The sequence below is a fragment of the Maniola jurtina genome, chromosome 2 (assembly GCF_905333055.1).
Source record: "Maniola jurtina chromosome 2, ilManJurt1.1, whole genome shotgun sequence".
Taxonomy (NCBI): Eukaryota; Metazoa; Arthropoda; class Insecta; order Lepidoptera; family Nymphalidae; genus Maniola; species Maniola jurtina.
The window spans coordinates 5,353,117-5,372,353 of NC_060030.1; the positions used below are offsets into that span (position 1 = coordinate 5,353,117).

The following is a 19,237-nucleotide window of genomic DNA, read 5'->3' on the forward strand; positions in this document are numbered from 1 at the left end:
TACATTTACAGAGTAACTCTACAAGAAAACCATAGTAATGACAAGGTAGATAGACAAGATACAGAGTCAACTGTGGCATATAGCCCATTTATTAAAATCATTTAAGATCGATAGTTAACTTAAAATAGCCCCTCCAATTTAATAAACAGTAATAAAATACAGATAATCTTTAAGTAGTTTCAGTCGTAGCACTTATTTTACTAGCGCGTAGCAATGCAAAGGCTTTAGGCTTGTGATTTTTTTTTAATAATAATAATAAGTGCGTACATTGCAGAGCATCTTTACGTAGTAGTTTCAGTCGTAGCACTTATTTCGTAGCGCGTAGCGTTGGCTTTAGGCCTGTATTTTTATATGCACGTACATTGCCCATCATTTGCCCTAATAGATAGATTATTCTCATTCTTATGTTCCCCTCTTCCCTAATTTCCGCTATCCATAAACAGTCACTCAGCTGCGAGGGATTCATGGACATTGATAGATACCGGTCAATTAGCAAGAATACAAGGAGCAATTAATCTCAGTTACCTACTTAGTAGAGATCGGTTTTATTGGCTATAAAGGAAAATTGAAACAAAAGCAGCATACCTATACTTTTCTTTTCAAAGTTCATCATCAACCCGTCGCCGGCTCACTACTGAGCACGGGTCTCCTCTCAGAATGAGAAGGCTTTACGCCATACTCCATCACGCTGGCCAAGTGCAGATTGCCAGACTTCACATTCTTTTGAGAACATTCTGGGGAACTCTCAGATGTGCAGGTTTCCTCATGATGTTTTTCTTCATCGTTAAAGAAAGTGATATTTAATTGTTTGACAAGCATAATCACTCCGAAAAGTTAGAGGTGAGTGCCCGGGATCCAATCGGAGTTACCACCTAACTCATGTACCCTGACGTAAAGCCAATTATAATTTTTTCCCCATTAAAATGAGATTAAAAAACCGGTCAAGTGCGAGTTGGACTTGCACTCGAAGAGTTCCGTACCTTCGTATAAGGTTATGTATATGTATATTATATATCTTATTTTAATGTTTGTTGTTGTAGCTGCAATAGAAATACACATTCTGTCAAAATTTTAACTCTCAACCTGTTACGGTTCATGAGATATAGCCCGCTGACAGACAAATGGACTTAGTAATAGGGTCCTGTTGGCACCCTTCGTGTACGGACCCCTAAAAAACAAGCTTAAAGAACACCGACTGGAAACTATAATGTACGGGTAATAGGATTATGATATTGTTCTCATTAAAATGAGATTTTAAAACCAGGCTCAAAGAACACATCCGGAAGCAGTGAAGCACGTGTGTGCAACATTACACGTGTTTTGTCGCTTCCGGTGAAACTGCACACGAGAGTTAAACTTTTATGTAATGGAGCTTTAAGGCTATAAAGGGCTTGCACATTCTCAGTACAGGTCCCTAAGAGAATTTACTTTCTATAAAGCTTTTACATTGTTTAGCTCGCTACCGTATGCATGCAGAATTTAAAAATGTATATAATTTTATATCATAAGAAAGCTCAGTCACTCAGCGGGTGACGCGGAGGGCTTAAATGCTTGGAGTTTCTATACGTGATCAAATCAGAAATGCGGGCATCCGTAGGAAAACTAGATTAACCGACTCAATGGGTTGCGAAGCTGAATGGGCATTGCACATATTTCGAAAACCCGATAGTCGTTGGGGTCTCAATGTGTTAGAATGGCGACCTTGTACCGGAAAGCGCAGCTTTGGCAGACCTCCCACTAGGTGGGCAGACGACATCACACGAGTCGCAGGAAGCCGCTGGATTTAGGCGGCACAAGACTGTCGCGTCTGGTCTGGTCTATCAGTAGTTAATAATGATGATAATGATGAACAGTTAATAATAAAGCCTACTTTTTGTTGATTCTGTTATTTTGTGTCCGTTATTTTTTCTGTTGTTCCTGTTATTTTATTGTTTGTTGCTTCTGTTATTTTATTTTTTGTTCTTTTGTTATTTTATTTTTTAAACATTTTTTTTTTAAATATGGTAATAATGAGATACTAAATAAATAAGAGAAAATATAAGCCTACTTTTTTAAACTCAATGTTACAAGTAGCTCGTTTCGGACCTTTTTTGAAGAGTTTAATAAAGAGTCGAAAGGCTAAAATCACAGTCATATGTATTCAGTCATTTTTTTGTTTAAAAGTTTGCAGGTAATTATTACTACAGCTGCTGTACAGGGCCGTTTATTTTAATATCAACGTGGTCCAGGACAAAAAGCACATATTATGAAAGGTCAGCTGCATATCTAATTGGAACAACAATATTACTCTTTTGTATCCATGTTTACATAATATCTTCTCTTTCTGATAATATCCCCTGTTCTTTATGAAAACTATAAATAGTAGTAATTACGACTATCGAGAATTATGAGATATCATATCATAATATTCTATTGTATTCGTTTTTATCGTGATAGTATTTATTTTATTTTACAATAGTTATGCACTCCTTATTATATGAATGTGCAGGCAAAAAAGATGAATATTTTAAAAAACTGGTTTGGTTTCAGACGTAACTTTCAAAGTATACATATCAATTATAATTATCAACGCTTTCAAATTTAACCTTCTGGGGAAGAAGTTGAGTATTTGTATTTTTCTCAAATTTTTATTTTATATTTTTCTCTAATAAATATAAAGAAAAAATTAAAATCTATTTACTCATAAGCTGCTGTCTCAGGAACTTTTATCTTTTACCACCTTTGGTCTTAAGCGAAAAAAGAGAAGATGGGAAGAAGATGCCGAATGTTAAATCTTCTTGCGCTTGTATTAATAGTAGGTAAGTAGTACGTGTAGGATCTCATAGGTAGAGGACGTGGCGCAGGCACTGAACTTTTGACACATTGAGTAAATTTTTTGCTTACAGAACGCATCTACGTAAAATTATTTTGCTTACAGGACGCATCTACGTAAATGGTTCACTCCTCTTTTTACGTGGCTTAGGTCGAAAAATACTCATTGACTTGAAAAGTTAGTAGTTGTTAAGTTAGTGGCACATCTAAGTTCATAATTGGCTTTTACGGAACGCCATATTGCATCTAAATCGCTCATACGGCTTTACCGGTAGGGCGGGAATTAATCATAGCGGACTGAAGCTAATAGGCAAGTACGTAATTGAAACTTCCTCGGGACCTGAGCGCATTGAGAAAAGATCGACTATTGCGATGTATTTTTTTTTTAATATTATAAATATGGCAAAGTTTTCTGCAGGTATTATCTTCTTCTGTGATATAAAATCTTTAAAATTGTATAACAACAGTATAACTTTACAAAAGATTTTCATAACAAGAATAGGAGCGCAGGCGGATCAATTGTTATTAAAATCTGAAACCGCGATATGCATTGTGTACACTGCAGCAGTGATGCTTTGGATGTTTTGTCCGTGTTTTTATTTTTAATCACTAGTACTGCTTTTGATACTAGATACTAGATATACATAAGACAATTTTTTACCGCAACTCTAAATAGATTTTAATACCTTGTGTTTTTTTAAATATAACATAGGCTTTATTAAGTCTGAATGAACAATAAATGCGGTAGTCAAGGCATTAAGTATGGGTAGTCGGAAGTATTATAGATTTTTCCTTTTTCGTTTGGAATGGGAATGATTTTTTATAAAAAATAGCATGCAGTTGAAGCTCCTAATATCAATTTTAGTAGTAAGTACAAAAATAATAAAATTTTGCTATAATCCTGTCTCGCTCCCTGACTTTGTATTAAACTGAGCAGCGAGTGCATTTATATAACTAGTTCATGGCACGTAGATCAAAGGCGTCGGACTGCTGTCGAGTCTCTATGGTCTATAGGCTGTGCCTCTAGTGGATGCAAAATATATTTTTATCCGCTTGTTTACGATACTATTTTTTTCCACCACTACGTAGGAAAGTTCGTCAATTAGCGCAACATAGAGGTAATAAATCAATAAATAATACAATATCAAAATGACTGTGCGAAAATTTCTCTCATCAGATTAATTTAACCGCTCCTAAAATTCTGCGCTTGCTTTTGGAACAAACGGATCAAAAGTACGATTAATCAAAAGCGTTATTAGGGAATGAAACTGTACCTATGTATATATAGGTATTGATTGATTTATATATAGAATTCACTGAAACATCCAGAAGCTTGTCAGAGTATAATTTCAGAGTATATTTTATGGAGAAATTCTTACACAAACTTAATTACGTAAGAATACGTATATTGTAATAAAAAAGTGAAGAATTAATTGTCAAAGGACATAATAATTTACCCAGGCATTGTTTGTAACGTCAAAGACGTTCAAGATCAACGCCACGTAGCGGTTTATTCCAGGCATTAAAATAAAAAGTCTCTTTGAACATAAAGACTGTTTCAGGTCGAGAAATTAGTGGAGTAGAAAAGAAAAGATTTTTATGAGTTAAAACTTCTAGAAAACTGCACAACATAATTTTGTACAAGAAGTTTTCTGGTTCCATTCTTGAATGGACCATTTTTCAGCAAACGATTAAAGTTGAAGGATTTAATGTGCCTGCCTAATTTTTTTTAAATGGTTATCTTTTACTTGCTTCATTGCCCTAATGTAGGATAAAAACAATTTTATGATTATCCTTAAGCATTAACTCATTAAATACTCTTTGACTAATATCTTCAAGCATATCCGTGACGGGTCACATTTATCACAACACTCTTCTTGTGGGCGAAGACTTTTGGATATTGGCCCTGTGACGCTAACCTTTAAAAATTGTTATCTCGAACCTAAATTGGCCTTGTCTCCTACGAGAACAAAAATATGATTGATGGATCGTGCGTATGGGAAAAATGACGCGACGCGTCGGGTGAATAGGTGAGAAAAACTCACAGGTATTTCAAATTTCGATAACGCAAGGTTTTTTTCACTCAAGTTTTTTTCGCTTTGTTATTTCAATAAGTTTTCTTGATCCATAAACGTAAAACATATCTACCTATTAGCGAGGATCTTTTATGTCTGTGTTGTGTCAAGTAGGATAGGTACTTACGGGTACTGCAAAGTCATAAAAGACTTCTGAGATCATATTATTAGGTGTTATTTTTAGTTATTTTAGTTAGATATCGCTCACAGGACCAACAGGCAACGCGGCACTGACGATCAAATGCGCGCCTCATTTGATCCTTGTGGATACTTTAGTAGGTCTACTGATTACAATAAGTACATAAATCTTTACATACATACATACGTACATAGATCTGTAAAGACACGGGCACGGTATAGCCGGACTCCACTGCAATTTTTTGTTTTATTTCGGACGGTAACATCTTGAAGAAGTGAAACAACGCTTATTATTAGGTACCTAAGTCCGTGATACAACTCTTTGCTACGACTTCTCGCCTCTACGCCGCGCCTCGATTTCGACTCGAAAGTGTGTGATGCGAGGAACAACCTACTTAGTTCGAATAAAATGTACAATTTGATTTTTTTATATGAAGTGACTTGAACCCAGACTCTTAGTAAAACGCACAAAAGATTTTCTTTATCATTTCAAAACTAACTTCGAACTTTTGAAATTTGGCAACGTTTTTCTCTATCTTTTGGTAGAGATTAATCTTAATGTAGGTATTATAATGGCACTTACCCAATCTCAAATGTCGTCGAAGCTGATAACGTATCTAATCCTCACCGGTGCCTTAATTTATTATTCCTAATTTGTACGAGTCAACGGCTAATCAATTCTTATCCAGAGGCTTTGCAGAGGTCAAATGATGATTGCCCTCTGCAAAGCGATAGTAATCTGACCTCCCTCCCATTTATTTGCCAAAAAACTTTACCTTCCTTCGTCGTCGACTTCAGATGTCGCTTGTTACGGTTATTAGCTATTCGACAAATAAGTTTAGCTACCTTCGATCTACGGGGGATACCACCATTTTTGGTCAACTTTTTGTTCGTAATAAAGGTATATTGAAAAGTTCTATTACTTTTCTTTACGTTTCTTCACTAAAAACTATTACCTATAACTGGAATTTAAAACTGTTAAAACAAAAACTAAAAGAAAGTTTAGCTTAACTGAGGTCTTGCCAGGTGGTGAGTGACGGTGCAGTCTAAGATGAAAACAAGTTAATCTGGCCTGGGTACAGCAGTTTTCTAGATAAACCCGTACCTATCGTCACTTTTACTAAAATGCATAGCGACTGCCCGTGGTTTCGCTTCCATGGGAATTTCCAATTATCCAGCCCTATTCCTTGTTTACATTACAAAGAGTCAATACTTTCCTTTTTATATATCTATGTAGATAGTTCCCTTTTTTACATTTAGTACCACGTCATAATGCCTAAATAAAAATAGAAAAATGTTTAATATAACATTGGACCACGTACTAATCCAATAACTAGGTATAGCTACCTACCTACGCGCTTATATACGAAAGGCTCGAATAATCATTGCTGGCACACCTAATCGGGATCAATTGGGGTGCTTGGCTCCCCAGAGGCTAATGTGCACTTACAGTATCCCTAACACAGATAATTTAGTGTGGACACAGCTCAGATAGTGTGGACCAGACAAAATAAAAGTTCTGATGCAAGACAAGCGCTTTTATTAATGAGAATTCGTTACCAACTTGCTGCGACATCATTGCAATTTCACTAATGAAGCGAATGATTGATGCGAAATGCAAGTACTCATTTCTATATACTACCACCTCTTTTCTATTATATCCCAAAGTTGTACAAAAATTATTTAGGGTTCGCTAATTTTGGGAGAGTCCTAAAAAGAGTATTTTTTTTTTTAAATATAGGTAATTTTTTTAAGGTTCCATCGTCAAAAAGAAACCTTTATAGTTTCGCCATGTCCGTCTATCTTGTTTTTTCTTAGCCCAAAGCTTTATTAACCAAAGGAAAGCCCTATTCAAGTTCACATTAACTATACGTCAATATGCTTTTAATTATAGTAGTTGACATCTCCATAATAGTTTAATGATAAATTTACGTTAAGGGTGCATATCTGCCATTTATCTTTCATTTAGTCTTTTTCTGTGAAAAGAAAAATGAAAATATACAATGTATAAATTTTGAGGAATAACTTGCTATATTTTCTCTATGTGTCAACTGTCATTTAAAAAGTAAGAAAATATATTTAGTCATAGATATTAGTAGTTCTACGTAAAACGTACCTACTGTTGAAATGACAATTCTCACCATAGATCAAACAATAATATATACATACCTATCTCTATGGGCGAGCCTTTTCTCAAAAGTTATGCATTACAAAGGTGGTAATTGATGAGGCAGTCTAAGATGGTATTTTATTAATCCCATACCTACACTTTTGGTTTCTAGACGGCATATACCTATTATAAGTATACGAGATAAAAATCGTTGCTTTATCTATAATTCTGCATTATAATGACGAAATTAAACTAAGTTTTTAGTTTTCATAAACAACTTTTATTATTAACTTTGTACATTTACCAGTGTATCAGTGATACAATTATTCTATTTACACTTACTTTAACATTTGGCAACAATTTTGAGCTAAAATACTTTAATTATTATTATTAAATAAAAGTTAAGTAAAAACTAAAAACTGTTTTATTACATTACGTAAGCATGTGTGTACCATGATTAATATATTATAATTAATTGTTAAGCCGTTAGCGTTACATATAATTTCACAAAAAATGTTAAATTTTAAGTTAAGTATAGCTATTAATTTTATTGTAGTTTTATAAATTTTTCTGATAATCATAAAAGTTTTAAGAGGGCTCTCTCCGTCACTCGTTTCCACGTGTTTCATACAATCGTAGTTCCAATTTCATTTGAATACTAAGCAACCTAAGTCCATGAAATTTTGCAGACATATTCTAGAAACTAATATCTATGTCTGTGGTTTTCCAGATTTCTGTTAAAATATTCGGTTTCAAAGTTACGCGGTCTTAAAATTTTCATACAAATCTTGGAGCCCCTGTAATTTTAAAACTACATATTTTTAGAAAAATCTAAAACACCACAGACACAGATATTAGTTTCTAGAATATGTCTGCAAAATTTCATGGACTTTGGTTGCATGAAATTGGAACTACGATTGTATGAAACGAGTGGAAACGAGTGACGGAGAGAGCCCTGTTAAGTCGTAACCAACCACGTCTATTACTGAATTTTATTTACTTATAGCTGTTTGTTGGAATAACTTAATTTAATGATTTTGTTTGCCACATTGATTTAAAAATACCCAAGGGTGTGCTAATAAATTATTAATTTTGTAGATTTTTACCTACTTATTTTTAACATATTTACAGATTTAAGTACCTACTTAAAAGCTATATAAAATAATAAAAAAATTAAAATTGACATCTACTTAATTTATTTTCAAGGTTAAATCCAAGTTAATCCTAAAAAAATTGACTGAATAATAACAATATGACTTTATTAACATTTTGGCACACATTTGCATTTTGGCATTTGTTATTATGTAAAAATAAAAATCGAATAAAAAGAACCAGCAGCTCGATTGCGGTAGTATGACAGCTACAATGTTACGATGGCAATCACCTCTGATTGGTTGACGCTCGCTCACTATTGGCCACAATGCATTGTTGCAACAAGAATACCTACATAGCATAAATTTTGCCGATTACAACAATTGCGATTGTAATTATGATTAATGCAGGTTTTACGGAATCGAGCTACTGTTCTTTTTCTATGATAGTGTAACAGGTATTTTATAAAATAAAATAAAATAAACATTTTTGTTGTAATTGACTTTTATAATGTATACGTATCAATAGAAAAAACCCGTACCGTTTCACTTGATATCTATCACCTGGTCGTTAACTATTTAATCGATTTAAATATATTCAGTATATCGCTTTTGCATATTATAATACAAAAAAATAACATTCTATTTGAGCAGTGATACCAAATTAAATCAGGAATCATTAACTTAGTTAAATTATCATAGCTCCTACTTACCTACTTCTAAAGCTGAGCAGGAAGATTTTTGACTTTAAAGGTATTTTGCGGGAGATAGAGTGAAGTGCTGTTACGCCTTTTCAGCATATTGTAGAGCTAAAAAAATCGGTAGATATTCGCCAAAAAAAGAAAATTTTGGAAAATGTGAAGATATGACATTTCAGTTTGATGTTCTCGATATTATATTGTGTACTTTGAGCCTTAAGTCGTTGATGTTGAAATCAGATAGTTTTAATCTCTAAGTCTAAAACAGAGTCCTCTAAGAGGGATGCTTTAACGGCGTATTTCCGACGTGAAGGTTGTTCAGCTGAGGCAGTAGAATGGCGGCAGTGGCGGCAGTAGTCACTAGCACGAACACTGCGAGAAGTGCGCGGTCAGCAACAACAGCCACCTATGTGATAAATATGAAATGTAAGCTGAATGTCCACTAACAATAAAACTTGCAGGAGTCAACTTTTATTCGCATGTTGCAATGAGAATTTCTGCAAGTTCTAGCTACTAAAACTTGCAGAAATTGACTTCACGTTCTATACGCGCATACGGCCATCGCACATTGTGCTCAAACTGTAGAAGTGGACTGTTTCGTAGATGGCATGTGAAAAATCACGTGAAAGCATTTTCATATTATGCAATACATGCTACATTACTTAAAGTAGCCTGTAAAAATGACGAAGCAAAATCTCACCGTTTGCAGCAAAAAAAGGTTTGATACGCCTTACGAAAAGCGTATAATGGGTAAATTAACTTTCCGCAAAACGATCTGTAAAATATCGGCGCTATTGATTTTGTTATAAACCTTAGTTAAATTCATGTAGTAAACCTGTGTAGGTAAATGCGAAAATTGAAGAACCACTTTCCGTGAAAAATTGCCTGTGAAATCACCGTGAAGAAAAATAATAATTTTACCAAATGAAAATTATTAAAAAGTAGCTTTAATGCCTATATCTAGTTTCAAGCTTTAGATTTTATTGAAAGTTCAGTATGTTTGTGCCATATGCGATATGAAAAACAATAAAAATATTAATGGAACGTATATTCGCCATGAATGGACACGGAGCCACAATCCGTGATTTACGTCACTACATTTTTTTGCCAACTTTTATAGAGACAGCACCTATTTTGATAACTTTTACTTATTGTTTATTTTATGATGCTATGCTCGGTTTCAACAATAAACGTTATGATAAAACTAAATGGCTGTACATTTTCGAACATCAAACACATCAACATCGAATCGAATCAAAGCAAAATAATATTATTATTTATCGTAAAACCTACGCAGTATTTTGATCAATCGTAAATAAATACCTACTTGAAATATCTGAAAGCAGCTCCAACATTTTTGTAAGAGATTTGAAAAAATGTTGCACATGGACGAACGTAGTCCTGTATGTGCGAATAATATATTTTCTCCAGAAACTGCTGGAAGGATTTTGATGTGGTTTTTTGCTCTACGTAAAAAACTCAGAGCTAGGATCTGATGTATTCAGAGCAATCCAATTAGCACCATTATCAGAATCTCGAGTCACCTGTTTCCACTCCAGATTAGCGCGTTCCATGCGCTCGTTGGCCGCAACGCGCTGCTCGTGCCGCGCGGCTGCGTCGCGCAGCGTGCAGCCGCAGCACGCGCACCGCGTGCACGCGCCCGCGCACACGGCTGGTACCATCGCCTCGTTGGCAGCTGAGTTCGCCGCTGCAGGGCCACGATCTAATATTATTTTGTTTAATTATAGGCAAAGTAAAACCCCCGATAGGTATAGTTCAAACAGTCGTATTTTAAAAAGTGAAAACAAATTCGTACGCATGCGTATGCGACACGCATGCGCCTAGACTGCATGTGGCGCAGTGTTTACGCGTAAAGCGAGACCTATGAGCATCATCATGCTCTGATTATGTACTAAAGCATATGATTAACAACGTTTATTAAAATTTCAAGCTCATTTGGAAGTTAGTTTAAAACAGATTGAATTTTTTTTTCTACAAACAAAATGACTAGAAAACTAAGAAACGGACAATAAAGAGAGTTGATACCTATACCTATAGGTGTAGTGCGACCAAGCTATGTTTAACATTTCAAGTCTTTAGCAAATCGGGAATTTAGTTAAAAACCGATTGCAAAATAATATCGGAGAGACAAACAATTGAATAGACCGACAATAAAGCGAATTAATAAAAACCTATTAAAAATAAATAAAATGGAGGTATTGTCATGGGTACATCGTTAAACTTAGATAACAAGTGAATCGATGAATTTCATGAATCCGTTATAATTCTCGTTGCAATTCAAAATGCAGGCAACAGATAACGAATGTCCCACGGACGTCAATTAAAAGTACGAGTGTAATACGTTCATGCAATATAGTTACGTAAAAACAATATTTTTAATTGTCCAAGTGAGACCGATAAAAGGTATACTTTTACATATATTTTTATAAAATCGGCCGTTATATTTAACGATGCTAAAGTGAATTTTAAAGACAACTCGATAAATGGTCTTTAAGTGAAAATATTTAAATGACTCTTGCAATTATTTTTAATTGATTGTTATAAATTCACCAAAAACCTGTTTATAAATTGCGATACTATAAATATTTAAGTAATTTGTTAGTTTCTTATCAAAACAGCTTACTTATACTATAATAATTGATACCAATTGAAAGTTGAGTGATAGTTGCCACCTTAGTTGCGCTATGCCTGGCTAGTGGCCACACCTAATAAAAATCATTAAATAGCACTTTATGTACTGGTCGTTGATAAAAATTGTCTTGAGTCCATTGGACATAAAACTATGTACAGACCCATTATTCTGTTGTGGTAATTTTGAAAGAGTAGGTACGAAAGAAGAGTATTTTTTTTTCTTTTATTTATTTAGGGGCTTTTATCTGCTATTTTGGTTCTTGAAACTTTGCTTTCCTCATTCGATGACTATATTCTGTATCATACTGGATTTACCTAATATAAATACTTACTGAGGTGGTTGTGATTGTGACGAGCGAAACGCGGCGAGGCAGCCAACGCTGGCCCATCGCACTGTACTTCGGCTTTCAGTCGCGAACCTGTCCTCGGGTTCACTTGCACGCCAGAGCTCACCGCCACGCCGTTGCTGTCACCCTGGTATATGATCATAAAAAATATCCTGAATGCACATTCGAGGTTAGATATATCTATTACACACCGCCCGCCATCGCCAGCGCCGCAAGAACCATATGCGCCGAACGTATCGCATTGCTCATGATTTCATCAGCAGCAGTAGCTTCTATTTCAGCGTGAGCGGCTTGTGAAGTTGTAAGGGAGTACCTACTGATGACGCCATTCTCAGTACTAAAAGTTAGGATAAATTCAGATAAGCAATCTCTTTGACGCGCATTGGACTGTTCATATTAATAAGTATGGAAAACTAGCCGATGCCCGCGACTTCACCCGCGTGGATTTAGGTTTTTCGAAATCCCGTGGGAACTCTTTGATTTTCCGGGATAAAAAGTAGCCTATGTGCTAATCCAGAGTATAATCTATCTCCATTCTAAATTTCAGCCCAATCCGTCCAGTAGTTTTTGCGTGAAGGAGTAACAAACATACACACACACACACACACACACACACACACACACACACACACACATACAAACTTTCGCCTTTATAATATTAGTGTGAAGTATAGCTATAGATACACGCAATTTAAAAACGCGCATTAAATTTTTGTCATTTGAACTCGTCTCTTAGCAACTTTTTTATAGGTGATCAGACTAAAACTTATGTAAACAATAGAGGTAGGTGCATGACCAAAATTTTTACTTAATATCAAGAGTAATATTTTGCCACTCGCATTAAACTTGGGAGCTTTTTTAAAAAAAATAAAAGTATGAACATGAATAGTGTGCCCTAAACAAAAGCATGTGTAGGTAGACATAATATGTACGAGTAGGTACATACATACTGTGCTATTTTCGTCGCCTACCTCATCCACTATTTTTGAAAAGAAAAATGCCTCCATCTTCAGATAAACACTGATTTTCTAGCTAGTGCCTTATCCTAAACTTGAAGAAGTTTGCCCTCATTTTAAAAATGAGATTCATGTTAGCGCTTTAGCTTAAAACGTTCAATATCTTTTTTTAAAACAATCTGGATCAACGTACAAAAAGTAATCCAACTTGGGCTGACATTACGAAGTTTATGACCACGTTTTAGATTACTCGATCAATTTAGGAGAACTTTACGGTTGGATTCATAATTTTTTGAGTCCCGAATTCAGTTACGAAACTCATTTCCATATTTTGAATATTTTGAATTACCTTCGCCTCCGTGTACCTGATTGACGTGATTTGATTATTTCGATCTTCAGTAACAATTAACAAAATGATATTTCGGTACTTCAATAAGTTTGTAATTTTAGAATTAATATTTCCATCTACATTCTACACGCATTTGTAAGGGATAATATTATTTGATCCTCTAAAATATTAACTACCTATTATATTATGATTAATGAGCACTTTTTAAAAATAAACGTCTTCTTTTATGACCGGCTATTTTTCCGGTCAAAATCTTATGTTAGAACAAAAAAAATCATTCACTTAAGTTCCATTGGGTTATAATATACTTACCTAAAAAAATACCTAAAAAATCTTTAATAAAGAAGATCAGTCATTGAAAAAGAAGATCAATCATTGAAAAAGAAGATCAATCATTAAACAAGATGACCATTTTACAAAATTAAAATGATCATTTAAAATAAATGCCTCTTTGTAATACTTTTAGATTGGATTTTTTAGGGTCAATTGTTAACTGAAAACTGTTAATCATGATAGATTCATTTTTTTTTAATGAAAATATTACAATAAAACTTAAAGCTAGCCTTATCTAATTACTATACAAATCATGCCCACGTGGAATGGTGCCAAGAATACTGGCTGCATTTCCGCGTTGGACAGCCAGGCAGGCCAGGCCGTTGCGCAAAAACTGTTAATGACAAATATTTCTTAGTCTAAATTTAGTAGGTACCTACTACCTACTTATAGCTAAATTCAGTAGATAGATATGTTCTACAAGTTAAGTTGGAGAGGAAAGGGGGAATTACTAGTCATAAAAAACATGGCTAATAGTCTTAAAAAAAAAGATATATAATATGGTCGTATTTGCCTTTCAAGGTTCTGAAATAAATAATACAGTGGCTGTGGCTTATTATGTAGGTGTTGGGTATGTTTATCTACCTTTGCACACGCATTCACATGACTGGTAAAATTTAGGCAAATATTTAAGTTCTCGACGCTGCCACAACCATGATCGAAAATTAATTCCCTTATGGATATGAAAGCAGACTTTCCCAAGACCAATATTTGATTGATCGAATGGGGTCAGTAATTAAGTAGATTGTGGTAGTGGGCAACTGTGTCTGAAATTAGATCCTGCCATTTCATTTGAAACTTTTTATGTATAGATTTTGACTTAAATATAAAGTACTCCTCTTGGTATAAATTATGCTGAATTTAGACCTACTAAGTACTCTTTTAGGCTTAAATACTAAGTTTTAGTGATTTACAATTTATCAATGAAAATATTTTATCGTACTTTTATCAAACGTTACTAGACATTAGGCGTATTTTTCGACGACCCAACATTAGCAAAAAAGGGCAAAACGTCTCTCAGTACAACCACAGAGCTCGAACTAAACCTAACTTAAATAGTCAATAAAGTGAATAGAACGAATTTTGGCACCTTTTTTACGCAGGCTACGTGATATTTCGTGACAAAATTCTGTAACAGAAAATTAATCTACAATACTCGTAAGTCTGAATATCGTGGGCAATAAAGTCTCAAATCTTAATTATTGTAGCTGAACTTTCGTCGAACTTCTAATGCAAGCTTTACGCTTCGAAGCTCGAACAGGTCATGTTTAACATGCCTTCGCATTTAAAATAAAAATAGTATATGTATGTATTTTTATGGATTAATAGGTATTATATTCGATCAAATTTGTGAAACCTTGAAAACTACTAGCCCAGGTACCTTAGTAAGTAGATCATAATTATTATTATTATGTAGGTATACCTACTTATAGTACAGAATCGTTATTTGAGTTTGGCAAAGGCCTCCAATCAGAGGTTTTCAAGACGGGATTCGTTTGTATGTGAATATTATAGTATGGGAAATGATTAATCTTTCCAACGCTCCCATCAACTCCAACCACAAAGTTGTTTGTAGATACTATGTCATGTTATTTTGTCGAGTTGGCTTTAGATGAAGATTCTGAATATTCCAATTTCCAAAGCCGTAACCCTATTTCCCGATTTAGAGCTACATTATATTATATACATGCGCATGATCTTTGCTATTGTAGAGGAAAATAACCACTTATTTTTCAAAAAGGTACTCTGACAGGTTCCTATCTTTTAATATGAATATTTATTTTCATGTTGTAAATGAATATTACGATTCTGTATAAAAGGGCTTTGAAGGTAGGCCGTAGATGTCGCAGAATTAATAACGCGTGAGAAAATCTCCATTCGGTGTAGGTTTACTTCTTTTATAATAAATACGAGGTTACGTGCCGCGAGAAATCTTCCACCTGTATCTCTGTCTAGTTTTTAGAAATTTTTATGGAATGTCATCTAAAATGATAAAGCACTCTAAAATACAATAAATACTTACCTTGGTTGTTTTTATACAACAAATAATAAGAATATAATATTAGGTATACTGGTCAATCTGTCTGTGTGTGGGTGTAATAGTTTTCAGTATGGGTGCTAGTTTCATTCAATATGTTTGTCGCTTTACTTACACACATGCAGTGAGTCACGCTGGATGTCGATATGTCGCCCATAATGTGGCCTCTTTGCAAAATGAGACCGGAGACGAATGTGCGAAGAGGAAGCCTACGTGGGCATCTCGCCCTCATTAAAGAACGTGTAAATAGACCTTTCCAAAGCAGACTCGAGATGACATCGGAGTACATAGTCCCGTAACAAAGAATGCACAAAAGAGCACAAAGCGACTGAGTGGTTGGTACTCAACATAGAGATCATTAAGAGTCAAGCAAGGGACGCAACATGCCATGCTACTCGACTCCACTGCAACTCATGGTTGTTAGCGCATTTACATTTTATTTAAGAAATGCAAAAAGTAGCGTGGGCTAGCCCAATGAACACCTACGCTGCAACGCCGGTGGCATTTCACCTCGTGGTCCTTTAAACGATGTGTGAAAGATGGGTATACCAGTACAGTCATTTAGACCCTAGCACTGTGTGAAGGGAGACTGTAGCCCGACGCCTTTGGTTAATGGTGATCACGACGACCTTTCTAGGTCAGATCAGGTCGCTCCTTCGTACCGCACGATTGCTCTGTCTAGACAGCTTCGTCGAACTTCTGTATGTCATATCATATCCATGTTGTAGGGCTAGGGCTTACCTTGGTGACGTCAGTGTCGAATTTGATGCAGAGCAAGCGCGCGAGGCGCTGCAGCACGAGCTCGCGCACGAGCGCCGGCACCGGCTGCCCTCTCACTCCTCTACGAACAAAACCATACCACTTCGCTATATAAACATTGAAGGCTGACTCCCACGTTACTTTACTGGCTAGCTTATATTTTATCAACTAATGATTGGCTTCCTCGTTTCGAACTGCTAGAATATGGAATGCCCTTACGGCATCAGGTTTCCTCTCTACCTTTAATATAGGCCTTCAAATCTAGATTGAATCAAGCAAGCACGCACCATCTTAGGCTGCATCGTCACTTGCCAAGGAAAAAAAGGCCCAGTACGAGACAGTTTTCTGGGGTTACTGGGAGTTTCTGTCAAGAAATTTTCAGTAGTAGTCTGGAGTCGGGAAGGTGCACTCCTGTATATCGAACAGCAAGTTGGTCTTACGCCTGATCTTTATTATGGTTCTGTTGAGTTGTTGTTCCAAGACAGTGCAGATGTGTGTACACACACTTTTTCACATAGTTGGCTGTCTCCATTGAGATTATTATGAAGCTTGAAACAAACAAAACCTATGTTTCCTAATTTTCGTTCAACTTTATTTAGATGCCCACAAATAATAAGTTACTATAAATGCATGAGCAACTTAATGCTTGAAATAGACCTTTTATTCATTACACCGGGCGTAAATCCGGTATATCCGCCGGATAAACACCCGGTCGACGACGGTTATACGGGTAATACATTATTTTTGCCTTTGCATAAACAAGTTCAACCTCCCTACCCATTTCCAGTCAAAAAATTAGGCAGTATAATTAGGCAATTGTAAAAAACCTTTTCTATATTAAAAGGATTATTTTCGGGAAAATCCTTTTTCTATATCACACATTATAATTTAAAATCAGTTTTAAATGTAAACGTTAAAGATAGAGGTCAATACGAGATGTAAATTTTAGATCAATGCTCTTCAACTTTACGTCAATGTAAATCGTTCCTTAGTGTTTTAGTCTTTAGACTGATAATACTTTTATTACAAAATTAATCAAAGATTTAGACCTGCCTGTAAGATATATTGAGGGTCACAACGGACAACGACGCTGAAAAGGATACTAAGCACGTACTGACTCCATAGTAAAGACCTGAAACAAAATTAAATGTTTGTGAACATAAAATTAGATAGGCTATTATTTTAGGATAGGTATCACAAGGGACAAGAGGTTAATAAACTTTCCATAACGCACGATGGTGCCAAAGTTAACATCACTTATTACTCTAGCTTAGATAAGTAAGTTTTAGTGAAAGTATTCCACTCATATTTTATTTTTCTAACGGAAATGTCATTTTTACTCCTTGTATTTTCCTAGTGTAATTTGGTTCAATAGTTCGTTTAGGTCCAAAAGCCCCACTAACTTTTATCTCCTGTTCTATAAATACAATAACCATCTGATGCCCGCGACTTCATCCGCGTGGACTACATAAACTTCAACCCCCTATACCTTAGGGGGTAAACCCTCTAAGGGTTGAATTTTGTAAAAACCTTTCTTAGCCAAATTTCAACCCGATCTGTCCTGTAGTTTGAGCTTTGGATTGATAGATCAGTCAGTCAGTCAGCTTTTTCTTTTATGTATTTAGATAATTTGGAAAATTGTTAGATATATTACATCTAATATCTTACTTATAAGTGGTGTCTTTTCCGTTGGAGGGAGAGTGTCTCGTATCGTCATAAGGAAGACTGTCATTGAGAGCAGAGCGCTTATGCCCAGGGTTACTTTCTCGCCCGACTCTGATGGCACGTAGAATACTAGCAGAGCTGAAACAACATTCAAAATAAATAATGCTGAACACACATTATACCCCGTCCACACACTGCCCGTGTGGCATGGGAAGGAGCGAGGAACGGAGGCAGATACGTAGTGTGGACGCGTTACTCGCGTGTTCCTCGCTCCCTATTTTGTCGGTATGTATGCAATAGCGCACAGTTTCGACGTCCATCGCGTTGCAAAGGCAAGCGACCTAGTGCGGCGGCGTCGCGATTAATTACGTGAGTAGAGCAGTATGTGGACGGGGGGTTACACACAAGACCCATCAAAGCCGCACGCAATGGAAATACCTAGAACGCATTTAGAGTAAGAACTTAGTTTCAAAATGGCATGTGACTTTATGATATTTTGTTCAATTAGAGCAAATCAATGTTCATAATTGTAATTTTAAAAGATTAAACTTTTGTAAATAGATTTTTAATGTAATACTTACTTACCTACTTAATTAAAATAACTTTACCTCTAAAGTAACTTGACGTCTAGTTTTATACGGATGCACATTTTGTACCCCTAAATTAACGCATATGCTATGTTTCGGACTGCACCATTATATTTTCAAGTTATTTTACATGTTTCAGCACTACATATTTCAAAAGCAAATAAGTGTTACTTAGAATAACTTAAGCGAGCCTTATCTAATATAATATATTTAGTATTTACTGTTATATTTCAGTTCAAAGTTCAAAATAAACGGTTAATAAATTTTTTCTGCATTTTGAATACCTACTTAAATGGAATCCTGAAATCCTGATTCTAGGTCAACGGGAAGTACCCTATAGGTTTTTTGACAGACAGACAGACACACAGACAACAAAGTGATCCTATAAGGGTTCCGTTTTTCCTTTTGAGGTACGGAACCCTAAGAAGTAGCACGAAAGCTCGTGTCGACGCGCCTTCAATTAATTTATTAGCCAAGACATTCCGGTCTATAATTAAAACTTGCCTCGACAATCTTATTCACAGTAAATCGTTGAAAATATCACAGAGAAGAGATTCCACTGAAAGAGGGACAAATTCAATTTCAGACCGATTTGCTTTATTAGGTTTCATTGAATTGGCGATAAAAC

At 35.3% G+C, this 19,237-nt stretch overlaps 1 protein-coding gene across 2 annotated transcripts in view; it reads right to left on the reverse strand.

The window, feature by feature from the left end:
* Nucleotides 1–9,128: 9,128 nt before the first annotated feature.
* LOC123871097 (neuronal acetylcholine receptor subunit alpha-10-like) overlaps nucleotides 9,129–19,237 on the reverse strand; it is a 44,059-nt gene continuing 33,950 nt past the window's right edge. The window contains exons 6-11 of one of the 2 annotated variants that reach the window (XM_045914681.1): nucleotides 18,026–18,160; nucleotides 17,411–17,489; nucleotides 16,340–16,439; nucleotides 11,908–12,049; nucleotides 10,468–10,631; nucleotides 9,129–9,329 (exon numbers count right to left, since the gene is read on the reverse strand). In XM_045914681.1, coding sequence (XP_045770637.1) covers nucleotides 9,198–9,329; nucleotides 10,468–10,631; nucleotides 11,908–12,049; nucleotides 16,340–16,439; nucleotides 17,411–17,489; nucleotides 18,026–18,160 — 752 coding nt within the window. In that variant the 3' untranslated portion in view covers nucleotides 9,129–9,197. Of the gene's footprint in view, nucleotides 9,330–10,467; nucleotides 10,647–11,907; nucleotides 12,050–16,339; nucleotides 16,440–17,410; nucleotides 17,490–18,025; nucleotides 18,161–19,237 lie in introns of both variants that reach the window. The other variant, XM_045914672.1, reaches the window with a different exon arrangement.